Source organism: Dreissena polymorpha, chromosome 10 (assembly GCF_020536995.1).
Source record: "Dreissena polymorpha isolate Duluth1 chromosome 10, UMN_Dpol_1.0, whole genome shotgun sequence".
Classification (NCBI taxonomy): domain Eukaryota; kingdom Metazoa; phylum Mollusca; class Bivalvia; order Myida; family Dreissenidae; genus Dreissena; species Dreissena polymorpha.
In genome coordinates, this window is record NC_068364.1 from 17091328 (window position 1) to 17106942 (window position 15615).

The 15615-nt window shown below is 34.7% G+C and overlaps 1 protein-coding gene across 9 annotated transcripts in view; it reads left to right on the forward strand.

Annotated features, from left to right (window-relative positions):
- The first annotated feature begins 1838 nt into the window (after window positions 1–1838).
- Window positions 1839–15615, forward strand: part of LOC127848381 (oxysterol-binding protein-related protein 3-like) — a 108530-nt gene continuing 94753 nt past the window's right edge. For all 9 annotated transcript variants that reach the window (XR_008034472.1, XR_008034474.1, XR_008034476.1 and 6 more), the window contains exons 1-2: window positions 1839–1938; window positions 5165–5334. Coding sequence is in view for 4 of the 9 variants with exons in the window: in XM_052380811.1 (XP_052236771.1) it covers window positions 5230–5334 (105 nt within the window). In the remaining 5 variants the exon portion in view is untranslated. The remainder of the gene's footprint in view (window positions 1939–5164; window positions 5335–15615) is intronic.

Consider the following 15615-nt stretch of genomic DNA (forward strand, 5'->3'; position numbering starts at 1 on the left):
TGCTAAAAATCCTCATTGGAAAGGCATCGTACGGGAAGCAACAACATGTGAAGAAGTACAGGGAACTTCCCCTGGAATGACTTATCCCGCCTCCGGTCTGAAAATGTTTGCCTTAATATGAGTAACATATTGCACGACATTCACCAACCGATTATTTGACTGAAGTAAACAATTAAAGATTATTCTTAAAACTGTTATGTTCTATAAGTAATTAAAAGTTAGGGCTAGCTTGTAACTTAAAACCTAGAATTACATCATTATTTATTATAGAACAGTTTGTTTCATGACTTAAGCCCAATTTTAAGCCTGTATATATTCAAACTGTGACGTATCATATGTAGGTCTGAGTCTATTTTTTATTCTTATATATGGGCCCTGCTCTGTAAAAAGGGGGTTTAATGCATGTGCGTAAAGTGTCATCCCAGATTAGCCTGTGCAGTTCGCACAGGCTAATCAGGGACGACACTTTCCGCCTAAGCTGGATTTTGCTTAGAAGATACTTTTATTAAAGAAAATACCATAAAAGCGGAAAGTGTCGTTCCTGATTAGCCTGTGCGGACTGCCACCTTTTTATTTTTTTATCAAGGGTCTTGTGCGCTACCGAGCCCAGGGAACCGGTTCCGTGCCACAAGTGTGGCGTCGTTAATTGCGACAAACTCGGCACAATTCCTCGACAAAATAAATAACCTCCTTACGTCAGTTGACAAAATGACATTTATATCGTAGATTTTTTTTAAACATTTACTCCAATGTGATTCCTGTGATTAGCAAAGAAATATATCAAACTTTACTCTCATATTATGTAGGCTTTACAGAAACTTAACAATTAAAGTACGAAACGACGATAATATGTTTTAACGAAATCGCGCGAGCTTCTGTAATGTTGCTATAAAATAAATAATTTCTAAAATAAAAAAGTGTTTCGCAAATAAGTGCCCTGCACAAAAGAAATCTATGCATGAACTATTATTCACTTTGTCGATGTTCTTGATTTGTTGCTGTTTATGTTGTTATTGTTTGTAAACCATTATAGCATGCATTCTAAGAAAGCATTTCAGAAATGTAAACTTTCTGTGTAAATTGTGCAGCTTTCGCCGCTATCGTTGCAAAATTTCAATGAACAGTGGAATTAAACCCGACAGTATCGATACGTCACAATATCGCTTCGTAATATTTTAAGTTTTTATTTGTGTATTTTTATAGGACAAGAAACTTGGAAGACATCGCTTTGAACATGTCTCATATTTTTTTAATATTATTTCTCGCTTACTAGAATAAGCAAACGTTTCAAATAGAATTCAGACGTGACATTTAAAACGTGACATCGGAATAATTATACGTGTTGAACATCAACAACAATATTCAGACAAGCGTCACACGGAATACTAGTAGCTCAAAGAATTGTCATATAGCAACAAACAAACGTGTTCACAATTATGATGATTTTTCTACAGATGAATAATTTTTTTTTTAAATTTGGTCAATTTAGAAAAGGTCCACGGGCTTGATTCTTCCTTTTTCTCTGACAGGTTTAGTTTAATTAGTTTAAACCTGTTTATTTTAGCTCGATTGCATCGAAAGCCTAAGGCTTATATAAACGCTCTCGAGTCCGTTTCCTGGGCCTAGAACCAGTACTTGGTGTCTATGGGGGAGATCTAAAGAACGCTCCCTCGGTGGGGATCGAACCTGTGACCTCCCGGTCGTTAGGCGGACACCATATCCACAACACCACGGCGACCTCTGACAGGTTTGATACGTATGGCCGGCTACTGGTAGAAGTTGCAAAAGTTTAAGGTAGCGTGCCACCTAAAATATCAGTGCATTCTTACCTATATTTTAGATCGCCCAAGCGCACCACAAAACGCCTCAATGATTGTGATGAAAAATAAGAAGATACATATTTCTGTGTAATTTGTGTGTCTTTCATCAGCTCTTAGGGTAAATATTTATCAAAACATATATGCTTTATGTAAATACCATGTTCTTTTGTTTTCTATATGGTGCAATATATTAAAATCCGAATTACATGTCAAGTTATCAGAAAGATCCCAAACCCCATGTTTTACTTTTTAGCAGTAACGTTTGACTCTAACTTCGTACTCTCTACTTTTGAAATTAAGGAGTCCTCACATAATTCAGGGAGCACACAAAGATGAATTTAAGGTAGTCCTTCAAACTTCATTGAATCAAAAATGGAGTATGGAAAATATACTAACACATACCCTGCCAATTTAGACTGTAGTGTAAACAAATGTGCCGCCTACACTAGTGATATCGGACTTTAAAAAAAAAAGTTTAAGCAGATATGTCATATTATATATCATATTAAAGGTATTTTAATTTGCAGCACAATGCTTTTATTTCAGTCAGATTGGACCATGTATTGGACCATGTATAAGAGAGTTATTAGCTTTTGAATTTTTTTTAAGTCGCATATTTCTGACAAAGTCGGACAGCATTCCATACTTTACCATTTTAGGCAAAATATCACTAATTACAGATTTACCTGATAGCTTTTTGTCATATATGTATACATTTTTAATATTACTTCTTAAAAAAATCACTAAAAAGCTGCATTTTAGCGGGAAAGAATGTGATTGGTGTCGTTCGACGTGTTAATAATGACATCATGAGCACTTGCGCTTAATATTTGTAAAACATGTTGTTTGCTGTTTGTGTTGCATTTTGTGTTTAAAATATATTACATCTTGGTATCAAATTGTTTGTTTTGTTGAATCTGATTAGAATTTATTAAAAATGATTACTTTATAGTTGATTCTGAGTAGTATGACCTGTCTCCTATCATCGATTGATATAAGAACTTTCGGTTGAACTGATATAAAAGAATATAATAGGCAGTGTTATATCAGGCAGATATCAATGCAGCGGTATGAAAAAAAAATCCATTCCGGTACACAATACTTATTTTGGATTTTAGTCATTCAACATTAAATGCATCGACGATTTCCTGGGCTGACATAAATCGATTTACCGAATGAGCAATGTCATGATATGTGTCTTGTTCTGAGAAAACTGGGCTTAATTCATGTGCAGTCCGCACAGGCTAATCAGGGACGACACTTTCCGCTTTTATGGTATTTTTTAGTTTCAAGGAAGTCCCTCCTTACCAAAAATCAAGTTTAGGCGGAAAGTGTGTCGTCCCTGATTAGCCTGTGCGGACTGCACAAGCTAATCTGTGTATTATATCAAGTTTTATCAGAACAAGACACATATAATCGTTAACATGCAATGGTCCATCACATCTGCGTAGATAATCACCTAATATTTATTAATGTAAACGTTTTTCAGAGTAAAAATTTCTGCTCCAAATGTCAAAACGTGTAATTATTTTCAACCTTAAAAAATATAGAACTGTCATGTGCCTAGTTAGAACTGTGTCTTTAGAAGTCCTCGTATATGTGACTTCAATCTAAATCCATGCTAATTTATATTAGAATGTGTATGCATTTATGTGATACATGCGAAAAGAGGTATTCCATGAAGTGTCAGTTGTGCAGCAAAATTAGTTAATGCAACAATAATGTGTGTTTATTTTGAACGATTGTATACATGATTGCAGATAATTTAGTTTCACCAAGCATTCGTGTTTTTTATTAAGGCCTTTAGCAGGTTCAATCCCCGCGTTTTATTGATTAAGTGTTGAATCATTTTATTCCATTGCTGTGAACAATTTCTCGATTTATGTTCAATAATTGTTTACTTGCCAATACGCATTTGCTTAGCCGATTGTCCCGGGGAACTGCTGTTGTACGTATATTATACCAACATGTCCATTTAATTAATCCGAAAGAGGCTCGGTAGTCAAAAATTCATGGCATTGATAAATATAGTTTACTAATTGAAATGATTATATATATTCTTGGAATATGCTGATATGAAGAAATGTACAGTTTTTATTTGTTAATGATACGTTTATTTTAGAATTTTTAGAGTTGATAAATATATTTTGTACTGACTATATATTAATAGATATGTCTTAATGGCTATGGGGATGTTACCCATATGTAATGTAACAGTAAGATACATACAATAATATGTGTTTTATTGAATTTTAAAGTCAACATTTTGAATAAAGAAGTTCATAATCTGCCATTATGAATCATGTACTTGAAAAATTTCAACAAATAAAAATGCCCTTGTTATGTTAAACATGTTTTGTTAAATATTTCTTGCAATAATCTGTAAATGTACAGATTGATAATCTGTAAATTCACAGATAATCTGTCAAAAGGCCACTTTCTTAGAGTTAGATATGTAATACAGGCTGTATATAGGTTTGTCATAAAATAAAAATCTCGCTGCGTTAAATAAACACATAAATTTGCTGAAGAAATAAAATTTTGCAGGGTCTCAACTTTAAGAGCAGTTTGCAGAAACTGTGCGCTTTATTAGAGCATTTAAGTATGAAAAATTGACATTTCAATCTTTCTTTTACATCGGTGTCGAATTTCAAGAAAATTCCTTTCATTTTAATTTATTTACAAACTGTTTTATAAACCTCATATTTACATTGCGTCAGAAGGTAAATCCAGTATAGCCGCAATCAACGACGTCGCTACCTACACTTTTACTCCATACAGGAACAGAACCTACATATACAATGACCACAGACCACCTATCAAAATTTACAGTCGGCAATCCCACTTATGAAGCCCGAAGATAGACTGTTTTATTTTTAAGCCCGTAAATTCAATGTCATAAAATGTGCTATGGAATACAAAACAAAATTCTCTTCCATAAAAAACTTCCTAAAACGTTTTTTTGAGCAGGAGTTTCAATAATATAGAAGACATTTTACAGAAAATTGCCATAAATATGGGTATCAACATAATGAATTTGAAAAAAAAGCCAACAAAGACTAATTTAGCTTCCCAAGTATATTTTAGTATATTTTCTGTACCTGGGATACATTTAAGTATACTTAAAAGTACCAGGGGTACATTTAAGTAGTACCCTAGTCAATAATGACCAAGTGAGCCATAATAGAGCCTCTGGCAAATAATATTATCAAATATTCCGAAATCTAAGGCAAGGAAATGCCAACTTCAAGTTTTAACAAGTTTAAAAAAGCTATCGTTCAGATCTTAGCAGTTACTGTTTTAACTAATTGTTCCTACAACACCATTTCTCTGCTATATTCCAGTGCAATGGTTCTGCAAGTTCAATCAGCATCCTGACATTGTTCTTCCATCTGAATTGCTCGGCAAAATGTCAACAAACGATCCATCGGCTAGTCGCATCCCTGGTCAGTTAAAGCGGTCTCCTGAAAAGCTCAGCAAGCACTTCAGACACAGCGACTCTGGGTCAGAATCGGTAAGTTAGCCATAGGTCTAAGGCCTTTTCTGCGGTTTTCATTGATCTGAAGAACAGGCAGGCTAGCCCAGTTGATAGGGGCAGAGTACAATAAGCATAGCGGGTACAATCCCTGGCACTGTATCATATCTAGTGTTGGGTCTGTTAATAAAACCAATCCCTTAGTTGCAATAATTATTAATACAACTCCCAGCTATTGACCCTCCTGGTTGCTGAGAGTTGCAACTGATTACACGTTTATTCATGTAAAGATGCCGCCCAGAATCGAGGCGGGGCTTTGATGAAATATTAGTCACATAAACTATTTTCTGGCTTAAATAAACACAAATAGATCGTAAATATATCCATAATGCGCAAGTTAAAACAATTTACAGCGGTAGTTCAGGAGTCCGAGTTTCCTTAAAATGAGACTCGGACTCCTTGTTTTTGTATCGAGGTAGTCCGTTGGACTTCTTTAAAATCATCTTTGAATTTTAAAAAATCCTTTGATTTCCTTGTTTGTTTCGCAAGATCAGAATGTCCGAACTTTTGTGCATCCGAAAAATGGGCCATCAATCATTCTGCCTGAACACATGGACAAAAATGAAATAATCCAAAATTATTCATTTTGGTTCCCCTTTCGCTGTCTGTGCGTGTAGTAATAGGGAACATACAAACTATGAAACACTGTCCGTGGCCGTTTTCTTCTGATATTTTTGCTACTGTAAACTTGCTTCGCCAAACAGTCTCTCATTACTATAAAATCATCACAATGCCCGAAATTGTTTACACAATGAACTTTTTATGACCACAATGTAATGAAGATGGGACCGGTGGTAAATCATTTGAGCGTGAATAACCCGTGTAACTATCAATCGATGATTTCAGTGGTTTATTGCAGTTAGTAGGAATTTGTCATACCAACCACACTAATTGGTTCCTAGAGTGTACTCCTCCACGATAAACTCGTGGCAAGTTACTTAAAAGACTCACGATGGCAACATGGTGTAACCCTCATGGAAATTGTGCTTTTCATGCATAACATTGTCTACACATTTTTATGTCCCCCACCACTATAGTGGGGGACATATTGTTTTTGCCCTGTCTGTTTGTGTGTTTGTTTGCCCCAACTTTAACCTTTGCAATAACTTTTGCAATATTGAAGATAGCAACTTGATATTTGGCATGCATGTGTATCTCATGGAGCTGCACATTTTGAGTGGTGAAAGGTCACGGTCAAGGTCATCCTTCAAGGTCAAATATATAGATTCAAAGCGGCACAAAAGGGGACATAGTGTTTCTGACAAACACATTTCTTGTTTATTGGATGTTTTCGTGCCATCATGGTGTAAAAATCAAATGATGAAATAAAAATAAACTTAACATTATTTTGCGTTAATTATATTAAGCTTATTATTAATTTTAATAATACTGGAATGTGTTGAATATTTTGCAATGTGATATAACAAATATTGAACAGCAGTCACTTAGAACTTTGATCTGAAAACAATCATAAAATAAAAATGTAACATTTCATGCATTGACATGTGTTATAACCAAACAATACGATAAATCAAAGTACTGGCAGTACTGGTGTGAGGATGCTTTTGAAGAGGATGGATATAAAACATCAATTTAAGTTTATCTATATTACCACAATTGTGTATGTTGATACAACCATTTGGGTACGATAAAAAATTTGGGTACGAAAATTTTGGGAACGAAAAAAAAAATTTGGTACGAAAAAAATTTGCGTACGAAACATTTTTGGTACGAAAAAAAGTTTAGGGGTACGGGGAAGTAGTACCCGTGGGTAACTTGACCCATTGAGCGAAACTGGGAGGCGGGTCACATTCTTGTTCATTAAGTATGGCAATACATTCATGATGATTCTCGAAAGAAGGTATGAGCACATAGCCGGACCATGTGAGCTCAATCGTATGAGCACTTGACTATCCGAGTTCGCCCACGAACATATGGATAAGTTAACTAAAAGCGAAATGACCTTATACATGTATATGCTGAAATCTAACAATCGAACGAAATATCAAACATGGTATGAACACTTAGGTGGTTGTGTAATTTCTGTTTGAATATCGTATTCAATATGTAAATTTTAAATGATTGTGCCCGCACTTGAGTTTGTAGCCTTGTTTGAGTCTATACGCGCCTAGGCTGCACCCAGTGTGTGTATTTGTGTTTTTCCAAGGTAATGAGTTACCTCTGCGCTGAGGCTGCATAATGTTGGGACCCGAAGTGTGTCCAGCACTCCTACCTAATAAGATTAGATTGACGACAGTTGGGACAAATTTTGAATGATAGCTGCAATTTCCAGCTATTTGTTTTGTACTGAAATACTTTTTAATTTGTTATATGGTCAAATGCTGCGAGGGGGGGGATGAGATTTCCGGAAAAAAACAACTGTCAGGAATGGTGACCACAAAACAAGCAAAATATAACATTGCGCCGGGAGCGGGAATCGAACCGGTGTCGTAAAGGTGAAAAAGCGAACGTCCTTACCACTGCGCTAGCGGGACAGACAATTACGCAAAGAAATGTTGTTTTATCTATATATATCATAGCAGTGCATATCATTACAATTTGCAGGTTCGAAATCGTTCGCATTCTTTAGTTTTGTGATCACGTAAAAAGTTAATTTTACATGTTTTTATTCGCAATTTATTTACTAAATCGAGAACAAATATCAAACAAAATAGAGAAAATATATAGTTGTTTCATTGGTCTATAAAAATAAAATGGATGTAAAATGACTAATTTGAAATTAACGTTCTGATACACTTATTGAATCTGTTTCCCCAGGATATGCTGTTCTATTAATATTTACCTTTATCAACACGAACGACAACTCTGCTAGGAGAATGTTATCAATGAAAATCAACGAGCAGTGGCGAATGCCAAGGGAAGTAACTGAAAAATCGAGTTATCTCAATCGGACTGGCTCGGTCTTTTACATAGGTCGCAATTGTGAAGATTTTTTTTACTGGTTATCAAACCTTGGACGCTGCTGTTCCAGCATCGTCAAAAAAGTGTCTTAATTGTTTGACTCCTTGAAATCTCAGATGAGTTAGTGTATAACACAGACTTACTTGATATGGAATGCTCGCATAATATTGATATTAATCCAAAGTTTTAAACACTTCACAGGTTCATTTAAATGTGTCTGTTTTTGCAATGGACAAATCCGAGTATTCTGACCAATTTCTGAATTCAAAAACATGCTATAGACTATCACCGGAATCTTCGGCGAGATAGATCTTGTGACTAATCAACAATCGTAATATAACGACCATCTCCGGTACATCCGAAAGATAGATTGAATCATAAATTAAAAACTCCGGCTTTCGGTTTGATAACGTTTTTTGTATACAGTTTTTGTTATGATTATTTCTCCACAAATCACTTGCAAATTGATGTCAGTGATAACAGATTCGTGTTTGTTACGATATATAAGGTTGATTGAACGCGATTTCATAGACATACGTGATAAAATATTTTTTTACATTAAAAAATCGGTTAACAAGAAGAACTCTGAGCTGTACGTATGTACTTATAAAAGATCAGAGCATCTAAGAAGAACTACATTCCCCCCTCCTCTGATTTAAATAGGGCAGTTATCATGTTAGTAACTGGCAAACCAACTACCGGGTATTTAAGGAAAAAGTGTGAGTGGGTAAATTGACTGTGGTGATATGACTGAAAAAGTGTGAGTGGGTAAACTGACTGTGGTGATATGACTGAAAAAGTGTGAGTGGGTAAACTGACTGTGGTGATATGACTGAAAAAGTGTGAGTGGGTAAACTGACTGTGGTGATATGAAAGTGTGAGTGGGTAAACTGACTGTGGTGATATGACTGAAAAAGTGTGAGTGGGTAAACTGACTGTGGTGATATGAAAGTGTGAGTGGGTAAACTGACTGTTGTGATATGACTGAAATACTGTTTAACTCCAAACAATCCAAGAAAGTAATCCAACTATCATTTGTCAGAATATCTTACCCTTTTTGCCAAATATGGCTATTAGTTCCCTTGTTCTTCAAAAACAATTCAAAATCCAAATAAAGAAAAGAGAAAACTCTTTATTTAACTAAAATAATGTTCCTCTCGAATGTGGTTGCCGGGTTACCTATCGAAACAACCAGTTAACCAGTTACATTTTCAGGAAAATATTAACCTGAAAAAAATTTAGTATGCTTAGCCTTTTTTCTTGGAATAATTTTTTCTCTTTTTCATAATACAATTTGGAGGATTTTAGGTTTTGCGCGCGACATACTGCCAGTTTGCGCTGGCTACTAGTAAAAACACCATGCCGCACCATGGACGGTAGTTAATAACGTGTCAACAAACAAAGCAATAAATCAGTACCTTTGTGGTAACAAACAGGGGGTACGTTTTGATAATTGGCACTATTGTTTTGTTTAACTCGCAAAAATGTAACTAGCAAACTGCTGGAAGTGGGGGCTATTAGCGAAGACGCAATTGACAAGTTTATTGAACTCGCGATAAAATTCAGTTCATACATTTGATGGCTTATTTTGATGTTTTGTTCACTAATATTCAACACTGATTGCCCGTGAAAATAAAGTATTTATAAGTAACAGTTTTATCAAGAATTGCATTCGTAGTTAAAATCTTGTTGAGTTAATGTCTTATTTGTTCTATCAGACATTAATATCATTGTTAGTAATTTACGTCATCCATGATGCCACCACTAATGTCTGAGGCAAGTTTGATTTAAGAAAGCAAATAATTAAACTAATTGAATAAATAAACATTAATAATCAGTGATTCATTTTGCTGTGCGTCCCCTGTGCCAGACGCACGTTTTTTTCTGGGGACGCATCACTCTCAAACATGGCGTACTCAGGACGCATTGTTTAAAAACTCCGATTTTCAACATCGTCAAAGTTGTACATGATACAGAGTTCGTTCGTGGAGATAAGCGAAACACATGTAAACACCGTTTTGAAAAGTAGAACGGAAGTAACATTACTACATTCGGAAGGTAATACGCGTATTTTGATTGGTTGAAATATAGCAATTATCCAATCAGTTACGGCGTTTTATTAAAAGTTTGTTGGATGTTTAATTGGCTGTCCCGGATGGTAAATGAAGAAAATGCCACCCAGAAAGGTTTTCAAAATTGATCCTCAACAATTTAAACTCGCTGTGTAGATATTTATCGATAACGCAGCCTCGATGTAAACCATGTGGTTTAATTTGAAGAATAAACGGCGGAAAACACATTTTGCGTTAGTCTGTTGTGAGCGCAGACAGTTATAGAGTAAAGCGATGTTACTATACTTTTCTGGATTAATTGATCATTGTTGTTTATTCTAAAGTGACAATTTAAAATTTGCAAGTTCTGAAATAAATAGCATCTTTTATGGTACATACATAATAGTGATACAGATCGTACAGTATTCCGTCCTATGTAACGTAGAATGTAAGTACATATAACAACACAGACATCTGCTGTTCATAATGCAGGATGTGAGAGGGTTTTTTCTGTACAGAATAAGGTCTTGACCAAATTCAGGAACAGGTTAACTGTAGGGAAACAAGAGAAACTAATTATCAGAGTTAAGTTGTGCAATCTTGCAAGGAATGAATTTATGGAAAAAGCTCTCCCTGTTTGGAGGAAAAAAAACAGGCGAGAAGGCTATACATCTTAAATACAGTATGAATGTTGTTACACTAAATCTTTATTGAAGGTGTAAACCTTTTGACCAAAGCAGAAATTGTCTTTTGTCAAACTGTTTGAAAGGGCTTATTTTGACCAAAAAATTATAAACACTAGTCATCCAATTTATTAAAACTCTAGTCAGTCCAAATTGTTAAAGATGTTGAAAGTTCTCTGTTTAAGATGTCACATGTTTCACTGTTTGTTATTTAAAGTAAAACAAATAAAGATTTTACTTGCTATAAACCTATTTATGTTTTTAGCTGTAAAATTGCATAAAAGAGCCCCTGGCTAAGGCACATCAGGTTTAGTAGATTTTTTGTAACGAATTTACAAAGACACAAACTGGGACCTATTGTTTTCAGTTTGGACCAATTGTTTCAAAATATGGGAGTCCCAGGGACTCATTGATGAAGATTTCAAAATGAATCACTGAATAATACCGTAAATCCACGAATATAATACGCCCTCGTGCATAATACGCACCCCCGAGTTTGGTCAAAATTTATCGGTAAAAATTGAAAATCCGAGTAAAATACGCACTAAAAAAAATCATTGTCCGAAATCCGCCATTTCCGAAAAAATGTGTCAATATTTTTTTGTGCTGTGAAAATAGCAAATCAATTTGGTGTTGTCAACTATCTGTTACCCCGGTATTTTGATAGGGATGTGTTAAAGTGCTGTTGTTATGACAGTTGCATAATAAATATCTCTGTCTATTGTTTATATTACCATTGATTGTTACCGATAACACACGGGCCTCTTGCTGACATCCGGGTCAAGCAGTCATAATTACAAAAGAAAGAAGCAGAGACGCTGTTTTTTGTTTTCACATTTATTTCAATTCGACAATATTCGGAACGATAATAATTATTAATAATAAAGTAATAAGAAGACAAAATGGTTACTTCTGTTTTTATAGTTGTCTAGATGAATTACTTTTTCTTTTTTTCGAGTTACACACTCGATACTTTAATATAACTTAAAATACAATCAAACCGCTCGTGTTTTTCATGATCTAGTTAAATAAAATACGCTGCTGTCATTAAGGCTAGTTTGGGAGTAAAAAACAAATTAATTAATTATCACATTTCAATTTAATTCGGCAATCGGCAGACAGGTGTTATAGACTCTATTAGCATTATAAAACGTATTATTTAATTACCACTCTTTACTTCAGATATGGTAAATATGCGCTAGAAAGATACATAGTGGTCAGCTAAGAAATATTTATTTACGGGTATTGTCAGTTGTTTTTTTTTCATTTGCTAATCTCTTTATACGACTTAGCGTCCAGTCGCTATTTTGTAGGCAGACGACGATATTAACTGTGTATTCAAAGTATACAGTGTCTGCGCATGGATGACCCAATATACTCCGATAGCTCCTCCCGTTCTCACGTTTCATTCGAAAACGTCATTTCATGTGTTAGCGAGCTCAATGTATTTGCCAGCTACCATGCGCACTTCAATATCAATAAGGTCAAGCTATGTCTCATAATCGGGTACAGACCGGGTTTCGTTTACTGTTCGAATTGCCAACATTTTCATTAAAACAAAGAGACAAATATAGAAAACCAGTCCGATATAAATGGCGGATGTTTTCAATGAAATTTTACTAGATTTTCGCATTTTCACAAATAAGATTTTTATTGAGCCAAAATTCTCAATATTTTCGCAAATAAGTCAAATGGCGAACAACAGCGCGAGCCCTGTTGCACCCCTTTGATGTAATGGTGTAGTTCAAAATGGCTGCTGCGAAGCGAATAACAGCGATTAAGTTGAAAATTTGCACAGGAAATTTTTGTTCTGCTCTAAACTCATATATTATACGCACCCCCTACTTGAAGAAAAAATCGGCAGGTAAAAAAGTGCATATTATATTCGTAGATTTACGGTAAAATTAAAACAGAGTAAATCAAGAAACACACCGTTTGTGAGCGATAATACACCAACGTAATGTAAGTGACCCAACCAAAAATAAGCTAATGACACGAGAAAATGAACATTGTGTTATTCTTTAATTTTTACTCATCTTCTTTTACACAACAACAAAAGTAATTGCTCTTGGCTTTGGCGGCATCTCTAGATGCTTCTTTAATGTTTGGTATATCATTCTCTGGATTTATTGATGCTGCAGTATATATTTTGAAAATGATCTTTTATTTCTGGAAATATCATGAACCGCAAAGAAGGAAATAATGTTGTTGTAAAAACTGCAAGTGGATAACAAGCTAAGGAAGCAAAAAAACCAGACAGTAGGTTGGACAATCTGGCATTTCACCATATGTCTTTTTAAAATGTTCATCGGCGATGTTTGACAGGCCGACGAGCTTTTGCTATGTCTGCTAATCGAATCTTTTTGATTGACAAATTGATGAAAACTAATTGCAGTGGCAAGAGGCAACAGTGGATAAATATATTAAAAAGCAATACCAGTTTATGAGCAGTTAAGGAAGAATTACTGTCATGGAATTAAAAATAGATTCTACATGTATGACATTAGCAAATTTTATAACATGGATCGTATAAATGTGTTAAATTATATTTGCATTAATAGAAGTTAACGTAAAGCAGCAGTAGCTTAAAAAAACACAAACAAGTAAAACTGCATGTTAAACTATACAAATATCAGTTTATTATCTCTATATTTGCAAAAACATCAACAAATGAAAATGGGGAAACAAAGAGTGAGACCTATTTTAATAGAGTGGTGCATACAAATTGGAAATTCCAAGCCTGGCAAGGATTAAAGTGTGAACCATAATGAGGCCATATAATTAAAAGGTAAAATACTCAAACCATTTGCCATGTGTATCTGTCCTTGTTTCAGTCACTGAAGCTTCACTTCATGTAGTCACTGTACATTTTCACTGGTGATCAGGATCTATGGAATTACATTGTCGATGGAATTTTTAAATGATAATTTTATATATGTTTTATCTCAATTTGAAAGTGTTTGTAAGCAAAAGAAAAAGATTGCAAGTTTCTTCAGTGTTTGTCAAAACAACACCATATTTCCCAATACAGTAGGCAACAGCCTCATTCATAAAATTGTGAGAAAAACTGAGAACTGAACTTAGTTTTTGTCTATTTTGCATCCAGCTATTCAATTTGATTGTGTAGTGTATACTCAAATAAAGCAACATTTATTGACTGTTCACACTGATGAATTCGCTGATTGTAAACCACTATCAATAAAGGGTTACTGCAGCTGTGACATTTATTAGGTCCTTCATTGTCTGAGGCTGCAACATGTAAGGAGCCACAGTGTGTCCCAGCATCCCAATCTAAAGTACTTACAATTTAGCAAATGATTATGGCTAAATTTCCCCCATAAGAAGCAAAGTGGAAATGGCTTTTGCAAACAGCATAAAACCAGAACAGCCTGCGAGTAACTCGCAGTCTGTTCAGGTTTTATGCTGTTTGCTGCTCATCAGTATCTAGGGTTTGCAAATGAAGCCTTAAAATCTTGAATCTCGTAAGAAAGGTCTTTTATAAAATGTAGCTTCCTGAGTGACTACAAATGCATAAAGATACGTATCTAAGTGGTAAAGGGTAAAAATATGTATCTAAGTGGTAAAGGGTATAAATACATATCTAAGTGGTACAGGGTAAAAGTATGTATCCAAGTGGTAAAGGGTTAACATACATATCTAAGTGGTACAGGGTAAATATAAGTATCTAAGTGGTAAAGGGTAAAAATACGTATCTAAGTGGTAAAGGGTAAAAATATGTATCTAAGTGGTAAAGGGTATAATACGTATGTAAGTGGTAAAGGGTAAACATACGTATCTAAGTGGCAAAGGGTAAAAATACGTTTCTAAGTGGTAAAGGGTTAACATATGTATCTAAGTGGTAAAGAGTAAAAATACGTATCTAAGTCGTAAAGGGTTAAACTCCAGAAACTCTACCCAGAGTTCTTGTTCCTATCCACTTCTTTCAAAACAGTACTCTAACAAAAAACAGAAAACATGATTAAAGTTTCTATTTCTGCCTTTGAACGGTCAATGCAAAGCAATTAGGGTTAAACCCTTTACCACTTAGATAGTTATTTTCACCCATTTAGAAAGTTTTATTTAATTGAAAGCCTTTCTTACTAGATCCAAGTTTTTAAAGCTTCATCTCCAGATCTGAGATACTGATGATCAGAAGACAGCACAAAACCTGAACAGACTGTGAGTTACAGCCAGGCTGTTCTGGTTTTATGCTGTTTGCACATAGTCATTTTCACTTTGCTTCTTATTAGGGATAGGGTTGAAACTGGTTTTATGTCTGGCCAATCCTCACACTTCCCTTGGAATTAATCACAAAGTTTTTAATGAAATGCTCCTATGCAGACAGAACATGAAGACATGAAATCCAAAGTGTGACTCAAATTATTTTAAAATCATGAAATATAAAAAAATAAAGTTAATTATCATAATTTATTCAATTTAAAATAATTTTCTGCTACATGTATCATGAACCAACAAGGGAGACAACTCAAGAGGTCGAATTTTGGGTAGTGAACAAAAAGTGGCTCTTTATTACTTGGGTCTAAATAATGTTTAAGAGCTCTTTTCTGGTTGGATTAAAGAGTCAGAAATCACCCAATCAAGAA